This window comes from Polypterus senegalus, chromosome 14, assembly GCF_016835505.1.
Source record: "Polypterus senegalus isolate Bchr_013 chromosome 14, ASM1683550v1, whole genome shotgun sequence".
Taxonomy (NCBI): domain Eukaryota; kingdom Metazoa; phylum Chordata; class Cladistia; order Polypteriformes; family Polypteridae; genus Polypterus; species Polypterus senegalus.
This window is the reverse complement of record NC_053167.1, coordinates 118,927,138-118,936,983: the sequence shown is the minus strand read 5'-3', so window position 1 is coordinate 118,936,983 and position 9,846 is coordinate 118,927,138. Positions and strand designations below refer to the sequence as shown.

General features: G+C 39.3%; 1 protein-coding gene across 1 annotated transcript; it reads left to right on the top strand.

The window, feature by feature from the left end:
• The first annotated feature begins 3,120 nt into the window (after window positions 1-3,120).
• LOC120514949 (regulator of G-protein signaling 21-like) lies at window positions 3,121-9,050 on the top strand. The gene is made up of 5 exons (XM_039735610.1): window positions 3,121-3,244; window positions 4,577-4,639; window positions 5,002-5,063; window positions 6,813-6,979; window positions 8,557-9,050. Exons 1-5 carry the CDS (start codon window positions 3,171-3,173, stop codon window positions 8,725-8,727), a joined length of 537 nt encoding a protein of 178 aa, XP_039591544.1. The 5' UTR covers window positions 3,121-3,170; the 3' UTR covers window positions 8,728-9,050.
• Window positions 9,051-9,846: the final 796 nt, after the last annotated feature.

Below are 9,846 nucleotides of genomic sequence, written 5' to 3'. Positions count from 1 at the left end.
AAATAGTGTAATAAATTTGACCATATCAGGACTTGGAGAGGATGAGTTGGAGCACCCTAAAGAATTTTTGGACTTGGGACCCCCTGAGCCCCTAGAATCACCACTGTACCAAGGGATATACCGCTGTGTCAGGATACAAATGTTTTCTTTGTAATCCTTTTCATTATTCTTGGTAATCAGACCTACAATGGATGCGTCTTCAACAAATTCGGATGGAGAAGAGAGATGTGCTCAACCATACAATTATCTATTATATAAAGTAAAAGTAAAGTACCTGTGGTGGGTTGGCACCCTGCCCAGGATTGGTTCCTGCCTTGTGCCCTGTGTTGGCTGGGATTGGCTCCAGCAGACCCCCGTGACCCTGTATTCGGATTCAGCGGGTTAGACAATGGATGGATGGATGGAAAAGTAAAGTAAAATACAAAAAATTATTTAGAAAGCAAAATCACAGACAAAAGTCACAAAGGACTGAACAATAAGACACACAATAAAATGAAATATTAAAAAACAAAATACAGAGTAGTAACAATACAAAAACTACCCATAGATGACAGCGCTACCCAAATGCTGATCTCAATGTTCATAGCCTTGGAATATGCAGGCTCCAGAGACCACCAGGAAAGAACATGGTGACGATCCGATCCGCACTCCGCTAGAACGCATCCATCTCAGAAAACAAAGCCTGATGAAATCCAGTTAGCACCAACATAACTACTGCACTCTCCCCGCTCCCAGCATCCTCTCTGTCCCCTCCAAGGCAGACAGACCAGGCTGTGCCAGAGGTGAGAAGGTAAATTCAATAGAAGCGGTGGGACAGATGCTTTCTGTTCAACCCGGTCATACCCCGTCAGTTCTTCAGCAGCAAGTTGAATTTCAAAAAGTATTCGGTGATCACAACAAAGCAACAAACTGAATCAGTTCACAAATGAGCAACAAAAAGAAAAACAAAAGCAAATAGAGCTGAGAGTGACAGATGGCAAGCCAAACACAGGCGCCATCTTGTCCAAGCAAAAAAAAAACAAAAGTAATATTAAAGTACTAAAGTCTGTGTGTCCAATCCCTCAGAGTCATCTGATTGGTCAGTTTGCCTTTGAGGTGATTGGTCAGTTTGCCCATTACTGACAGAAGGGATCCTACTCCACTGGAACCTTGAACCTTAACCTGAAAATTGCTCTGGGGTGTTGTACAATGGCTGACCCAAAGGTCATGTGAAAAGAGAATATTCCCTCTGGGATTAACAAAGTATATCAAATCAAATGTTATTTTTCCATTTTTGCCAGGTAACCAATACCTGAAAAATGTATTTGTACTTTTCGGCAAAGCTGAGTCAGACTATTGTGTTCATTTAAAAAGAACTTAGCAGTGCTTTTAGCAGCTGTTGAGAAGCCCGCAGAGCTCAGGTACATCAATATCAAACCGTCTATAAATTATACGTAACTAGCTGCGTGTGGTCTTTGGGACAAAAAACAACCCAAAGACCCCCTAACAGTTTTCCTATATTCATGAACTTGAAGAGGCGTCAGCTAACTCTTAAGAATTACCCAGTGCAAAGGACATGGACCCTCCCGTGCTTGCTGCCCCTCTGGCTTTTGTAAGAAGACACTGGAGATGCCATATCTTAGCCGTATTGCTATCATATGAGTCCTATTAATCTTTGTCTCAAGAAAATACCTTCAGATAGACAAAGTTTTAAGTGAAAACTTCAAGCCTTGCCTTCCGTTGCTGAGGTGTTTCACTTGCACGTTGTTGAGCTGCGGTGTTTGCTTCGTTTCGATGTTGTGTCTCTTCATTTGTGTCATCAGCACGATGTCATCATTGCGGGGCGGTGTTTGCTGCACACAGGTGTTTCGTAGTGAGAACTGAGGTGCACGCTTGCGCCATCTACTGGCTGTGGTTGAGTGTGAGCAGAGCGGACTGCTCCATACACACACACACACACACACACACACACACACACATATGTCTTTCGTTTCTATACAGTACGTCTAATTTCTGTTCAAATATGGAATCAAACTTGTAACCAACTAAAGATACTATCTTTTTGATTTTTTTAAATTGCTTTGGGGTGAGCAATTACAAATTTTTTCTTTGGTGTCACACCAAATAGCACCAAAAGGAGTAATAATAATTAAGCAAAAACTAAAATAAACTGCCCGTCCATCTATATTTTTTTGCTCTTTCTGTCTATTGTGAAGTTTACTATGGTAACCTAAATAATTAAGACAATGTTAGACCATGTGTGAGGTGGGTGAAAAAGCGAGGCAGCCAGCAATCCACCCACAGAAATATATAAGTGCATCATTGGGCAGGTCAGGTACCAAAATGTTTCCATCAGTGCAACTGAACTATGGAGGCCCTCTGCACAATGCAGGAGAGAGAGGTGGGCAATCCACTGCTATGCCAGCAAGAACTGGGCACTGAAATTTATAACCTGCACTTAGTATTAGTAAGGTTGCTGGAGATAAAGTTCACATTTCTTAAATTTATCGTTATCACTTTTTTTTTTTAAAAAAACAAGAAGTAAAAGGTCAAAAAAGTCAAACATATTTTCTCACCAACATTTTGCAACTTTAACCCTGCATTTTTCAGGCCAAATCGGAAAGTTTTATTTTTGCAAAACACCTACACTTTGTCTTTGAATGTGCACGCTGTATTAGAGCAGCAGCAGGCCACCCACCGGTCCGCACCTTTTGTGTGAATATTTCAAAAATAAATTAGAACTCACATATGGGGATGGAAAATTAGGGTCATGCTGGTGCCCACCACAGAGTACGTTCCTCTCTACTGCAAATTCCCCATGCCATTCCTTTTAGTGAAAAGGTGGCACAACCAAATAATGTGGATGGTTATAGTGTTTTATTGTAAAAAGAAAAAAATAATAGTAATTTCATATTTAAAAAAATAACTCACAATATGTTTATGGTTTTACTGTATGGTTTCAGTGTTTTAAAGCACATGCGTCAAATTTCAACCAGTATAGCACTTCCTTTATCTTGCGGTGTGAAAAAAACCTGAATGAACTTGTTTCGTAACGAAAGCAACAGCAGCAGAAGTAACACAAACAGACTGTGGAAAGACGAAAGCGGAAACGCTCAGCATATCTATAAAGACGCCAGCGCTAGTCAGAGAGCAAGCACACAGCAGAGCTCGTCAGATCACCACAAGACATCATGCCTAAGCTTCTCTTCTCAAGGATTGTGTTCAGCCAGCTGAAGGGTGCAGACAAAAAGAAGCAAACTAACAAGTGAGTAGAGCATTGTGGGTCCTCATGCCTTGACCCCGGTGTGGTGGTTTTTATCCACATGTTCTAAGGTGGCACTGAGAATGAAATTCACGAGTTGATCTTCATATGGGCTGAAAGCTGCAGCAGGTGTGCATTTAATGGAGAGGCTGCTTTATAAAACACGTACATAGTTTTAAATGAAAATAGCAGTCAGGTTTGCATGCAAAGATTCCTACTAGAGGCATCATTGTTAGCAATTTGTTAGCTAAGTGAGATTATTTTGCTGCTTTCATCATGGATGGATTTCATGACAATGCCACAATTTTGCAATCCTTTGATTCTCCAAAAGTTTCAAAAGCTAAATTATTGCAGAGATTAAGGAAGATGTGTCACAGTTTATTGTGCATATGAGGCACTTCATGACTGAAGCTCTGATTAACCTGATTAATCACATTAACTGGAGCAGTAGACATAACGTGTGACTAAGAACTTGGTGAACGAGTGGAAATTTTGGGCTTCCTGACTGAATAAATCATAAGTCACAACTTGATTAGGTTGACAGTGATAATGGTAATAAAAGTAATGCAGGCGAATGGTGGAAGAATGTGCATAGGAAATGGCCCTTACACTTGGCGTGGCCTTCAATTTCTATGTTTTTATATATTATATTATATTGTATTATATTATATTTACATGTTCTACTAGTGACAACACAGGTTTTTCTATGGGTAGTTACTTTTCCTTCCACACTTCCAGAGATGTGCTGGTTTGCTTAATTCCAAGGATGTACTTGTTTGGTTGATTGGTCCTAATACGAATGGTCCCTGTGATGGACTGGTGGTCCAGGATTAGTTCCTGCCTACCACTGAATGCTCCCTGGACAAGCTATGGCACTGGAACTGGTGCCAGTACATCATGCGGTCCACTCACACACTCATCCACACAGGGCCATTTTAGTTTCAGTTTTATTATTTGGCCGGTGTCTTTATCTAAGGTGACTTACGATATCTGTGATACAAATGGTTGTTTTTTCCAATTGGAGCGCAGGACAGTGAAGTGACTTTGTCATGGTCATGCAGAGTCAGCAGTAGTAGTAGTAGTCAGGGTTTGAAGTCCAAAGCCATAACCTCTATGCCACTCTGTAATTTTAAAGTTGCCAGATAGATAGATAGATAGATAGATAGATAGATAGATAGATAGGGTTGCGGTCAGACAGAGCTTATGTCTGGGGCACCGGTCCACTTTGGGGTCCACTTCACAAACTCTCATTCATGCTTAACTATAATAAAAGTTGTAAGTCTTTGACATATCGAAGTGTACAAACTGCTTCTTCTTCTTCTTCTTCCCCAATAGTGAAAGCAGCCCATCAGTCCTGATTCTTGAAGAGACTAAACGTCCCAGTAGAGCTGCTGCACGGTGAGTAGAGTCTACGTCTTGTCACTTAGTAAGCACTCGGTATCTGATGTTAAAATAGATGCCATCTGTGCAGTATTTTGAGGAATGCATCTTTGGGGTCATTAAGACATGATTCAGGAAGCCGTATGCTACTTTGGGTTAAACAGTTTCCATAAAAGGTTACTTCAGACGTCAGGAGATAGAAATCTAACATCTATTTTTGTTTGTCTTCTTAAGATTTAAGTTGAGTCAGTGAGTTAAACCCGCAAGATCGATTGCACGTCTTTATTGAAAGAATTTAAAAGATGCAAGCATGTTAGATAAGCGTTTTAGATATGCTCAGCTTTAAATAAAGTCATTTGTTCTTCTTTTTGATGTTTTAGAGTTTCAGCTGAAGAACAGATGACAGCTTGCCAGCCTTTTGATGCCCTGTTGAGAGATGAATGTAAGAAATGATCCTTTGTTAATAAGTCAGAATTAATTATAATAATTCTTCAAATTACTTTTCTGTAAAAAAAAAACACTTTACAGCATCCAACAATTACTTTGTACATTGTACTTTTATAATTATAAGTACATTGTATTATAGCATTTAATAAGATACATATTTATTGTTTTTAATAATAACAAAATAAGTATTTTTTTCTGTTACACGTTTTATTGCATTTTACACATATGGTTTAACAACAACCTCAATATTTATTTCTACAGCACATTTACATACACAAGAACAAATCTTGCCCAATTAAGATAGGAAGAACCTCAATCACATACTACAGTGAACTTTTCAGCTACACATTCAGCTTGGGTGTCTGATGGCTCAGTAGTCAGCATTTCTGACTCAAAGATTATAGACTTGGCTTCAATGGCCGGTCTAATCGCCTTCTGTGAGGATGTCACTGTGTCTGTCCAAGTCCTATAAACCACACAAGTTGGGATGATTGGTGTTTCTGAATAGACCCACCGTTAAAGAAATCAAGTGTGTTTGGAACTGACTGTATTGGGACAGCTTAGCTATTAACACTAGAATCCCTGAAGCCTACGAAAAAACTTGTAATCCCGGGCCACCTTAACTAAATGATGGGCTGAATGGCCTCCTCTCATTTGTCACAGTTCTTAGCTTACTGTGTGCTTGACTTCGCTCTTTGAAGGACTGGCATCCGATTCAGGATCAGTTCCCATTCCTGAAAATGGATTAAATAGTAAATAGATGCTAGCAAAGAGATTAGAAATGAAGTCTAAAGCTCCATGCATTTAGGTTCTCTGGCCATCTTCATGTCTATGTTGTGTCTACTTGTGGTCTCATTCCCTGAGTTTTCTCCACTTTCCCATGCTACATATGCGATTAGCACTGCAAACTCGGACCTCCATGCATTGAGGGTCATTGGCCAGCTTCATATCTATGTGACGTCTGCTTGTGGTCTCCATCACTCCCTGAGTTTTCTTCACTCTCATGCTATATATGAGATTGCACTGCAGAATTAGACCTCCATGCATTGAGGGTCATTGGATAGCTTAATGTCTATGTCATGTCTGCTTGTGGTCTCCATCACTCCCTGGGTTTTCTCCACTCTCTCATGCTATATATGAGGTTAGCACTGCAGACTCAAAGCTCCATGTATTGAGGTTCATTGGCCAGCCTCATGTGTATGTCGTGTCTACTTGTGGTCTCCATGACTAGCTCAGTTGTCTGCACTCTTGAATGCTACATATGAGATTAGCACTGCAGATTTAAACTTCCATGCATTGAGGTTCTCTGTCCAGATTCATGTCTATGTGACACTGACTTGTGGTCTCCATCACTAGTTCAGTTTCCTCCACTCCACTTCCATGCTATATGTGATAGGTTAACTGGTGTAATTAAAATGCCCTGGCAGAGGTTAGTGTGAGCATGCCCTGGCATCCTGTCCCATTGGTCCATCCTTACACCTGATGCTGCCCAGGCAGACTCAGGCCCATCAGGAAATCTTTACTGGGTTTGAAATTAATGGACAAATTACAGGAAAATAGAACATGAAAAGATGGATGACTGGGGTGGATTTTCAGAAGGCACAGTATTTACGATTTGTGTGACAAAACCTTTTTGCATTAAACCCTCAATGTATCTTTTGTCATAAGTAAGCATTTCAAATCAAAACTGTTTATGAGGTTTGGCTTACAATGTAGATTAAATGAACGTATTTCTTTCTTTCAGCATTTCTCTCTGCCTTCCATGCTTTTCTTCGTAAGGAGTTCAGTGAGGAAAACATCCTCTTCTGGAAGGCCTGCGAGGGTCTGAAGAAACTGGACTCACCTGATGAGCTGCCATCCAAAGCTGTTGAGATTTATAACAAATTTATTCAAACAAGAGCCCCAAAAGAGGTGAGTTTACCCAAGAAAAGCTTCTACAAGAATTTTATATATGTGGCTGTAAAATACCAAAAAAAACTTCATAAAGTGATATGAAGCTCATATGAATCTGTTTATTTAGACCTGGAACACTTGACCTAAAATGCCTTATTTGCGAATCTTATTAGACATACATTAAAAGTGTAAAATACTTAAACAAAAAACACACCTGAAGGACATATACTGCCTTTCAATGGTGAATTCCATCCCCAGGTTCTTTATGGTGCTTTTAAGATATTTATATTTGTTTAATTTAGCGTGATCTTTTAATGACATGTTCATGTTCACAAAGTGAGCAGGAGATGAAGAGTGAGCTGGCACATTATGGTTTATCCCTCACTACGCCATACAGACTGCTAACCTAAATTGGCTTTAAAAACTTCAGAATCAACGTGCTGAGGGATTCCATGTGTTGCTTCTTGTGAAAGTGCCATGATATGCCACTTGTCACCAAGAATTAGGTACCTGGCTCAGAGGGTCTGGACTGGCTTACTGTATTTAACATCCTTTGATCTGCTTGACCATTTACAGTTCTATGCTATCATGTGATGCACAGGACAGGCTGATAGCAGATCCCTTGTTAGCAATGACATGCAATCAAGGATTGTGGTACCAGCCCAGTTACCTGCTTTTTAATGACAAAACTAATACATAAATAACAAAAGAAAAACAGGCTACAATCACCTCCATTTGTTGTTCTCATTCTCTTTAACGCGGATCAGTCCGTCTCTCAAATTTAAATTAGCTCTACATTTTTGAGGCAGTCACCCCAGGGTGGGTGGGGCTTCCCAAGCCTGATGCGTGGTCACGAATTCTCCGGGTCTTGCCTCTCAGAGCTGCTTGTAAAAGGAGAGACAGGGTTAGTAACAGTGGGCCCTCTCAGCCTTGAAGGTGTCCCCCTGTGACACCCTGTACTTGACATCTTGCACTGGGTCTTTGAAATTTGCACAGTGCCCCACCACTCACCTGTGTAGTTGGGAACTTAAAGACCTCCCTGCATCCAAGAGCACAATTACTTTCAAGTCACAAGCAACATGGGCTATGTTCAATCCAAAAATAATAAATATTGAACTAGATAAAATATCCAGAGACATAAAAATATATTACAAATTCAACATACAAAGAAAATAAGTCTATGGGAGTTAGACTATAAATGCAACCTGCTATGACTGACTAGCATTTATGGGAAATCAAGCAGCTTAAAGGAATGCATAATCAAAAATGAATATATGTTGTGGTTAAGAAATATTTCACAAGTGAGAATGAGAAAGCTGATAGCAATCAGGATGTAGAAATACATCTGCCGATTTCACAAAAGTAGAAGGGACTAAACGCAGTGTAAATTGTAATCTAATTTAAATAAAGATAATGGCCTCAGATTAATAATTTAAAGAGGAATGTTTAAAACATTGAATAGAGGAAATATACTCAAGTTAGGTCAAATGTTTAACTGAAAAAATTAATTTAATTGTATACTTTAATCATAGTGCATTTTCAACTTGCCTTTTGGTTTTGCTTGTTTTGAACATTATTTGTTCTTTTCTCTCCAGATAAACATCGATCACCAAACCAAAGAAGTCATCAAATTGCATCTCCAAATGCCAGACGTTACCTGCTTCGATGTGGCCCAGAAACAAATTTACAGTCTCATGGAAAAGGATTCCTATCCTCGATTCATCAAATCAGAGATCTATTTAAACATCGTCAACAAACCAAAATGAGGTGCCAATGAGCATACAAAAGAAATAGAAGGAGCCTCAAAGTGGGACGTTTCATACCCACCTACACTTAAAGAAAACCGGTTGAGTGAATTCAGAAGAGATCTGACCAAGAACGAGAAAGGAAATGGGAAGGTCTGCCACACACAGTTAGACGCCGCACGAGAAAGACAGAAAGGGCTTGAAGGAAGGGCTGCTGCAGACTGGAGTGGAAACCTGTCAACTGCAAGCGACAGAAAGACATTTTATTCCACAACCTCTCTTGTGGAAAGATTATTTTCACTATTATTTGTTTCTAGCTAAAATTAAAATAATATTTTTTTAAATATTTGTTGTGTAATTTATCTGTGAAAAAGCATAATATGATACAATGATGTTGGAATCAAGTGTCAATAAAATTTAAGTTGTTCCTTTTTCTTCATGTTATTTAATTTGTCTAATTGTTGACCAGACGTTTTGGCCAGAATTATTGTTACTTTAGACAGCTACTTTACAATATACTACGCATAACACAAAAAAGGTAGAAATATAAAAATTTAATTGAGTGCGGGTGTGTGATAACCTGTGTCACAAATATTCAGTGCATTCACAAAGTTCTCAGACCCACTTTAATGTTGTTGTAGACTTAATTTCAAATGAATAAATCTGCAATTTTGTCAATCAATCTACACATAGTAACACATAATGACAAAGTGAAGACATGTTTTAAGAAAGGTTTGCAAGTTTATTAAAAATCATAAACTGAAATCTTTCATTCATTGAAGTATTCAGACCCTTTGCTGTGGCACTATAAATTGTGGTCAGGTGCATCCTGGTTGCTTTAATTCTCCTTGAAATGTGGCCAGAACGTGATTGGGGTCCACCTGTGACAAACTGCATTGATTGGACATCATTTAGAGTGACACACACTTGAGTATATGAGTTCACACTTCATGTCAGGACAAAAACCACCAGATGAACTCTCTCTGTAGACCTCCGTGTTAACACTGTGGTGATGTATAAATCAGGACAATTGTATAAATTAATTTGTGAAGCTTTCAGTGTCCCCAGGAGCTTAGTGGCCTGTGAAATGAATATTGTCAGGAACCACCAGGTCTCTGCCAAGCATTATCCACAAGGCCA

Bases quoted from the DNA above. Each gene is read 5' to 3' on its own strand.
- LOC120514949 (XM_039735610.1), top strand. From the start codon at position 3,171: ATGCCTAAGCTTCTCTTCTCAAGGATTGTGTTCAGCCAGCTGAAGGGT. The intron at 3,245-4,576 runs GTGAGTAGAGCA...CTTCCCCAATAG, and splicing joins AAAAAGAAGCAAACTAACAA to TGAAAGCAGCCCATCAGTCC. The intron at 5,064-6,812 runs GTAAGAAATGAT...TCTTTCTTTCAG, and splicing joins TGCCCTGTTGAGAGATGAAT to CATTTCTCTCTGCCTTCCAT.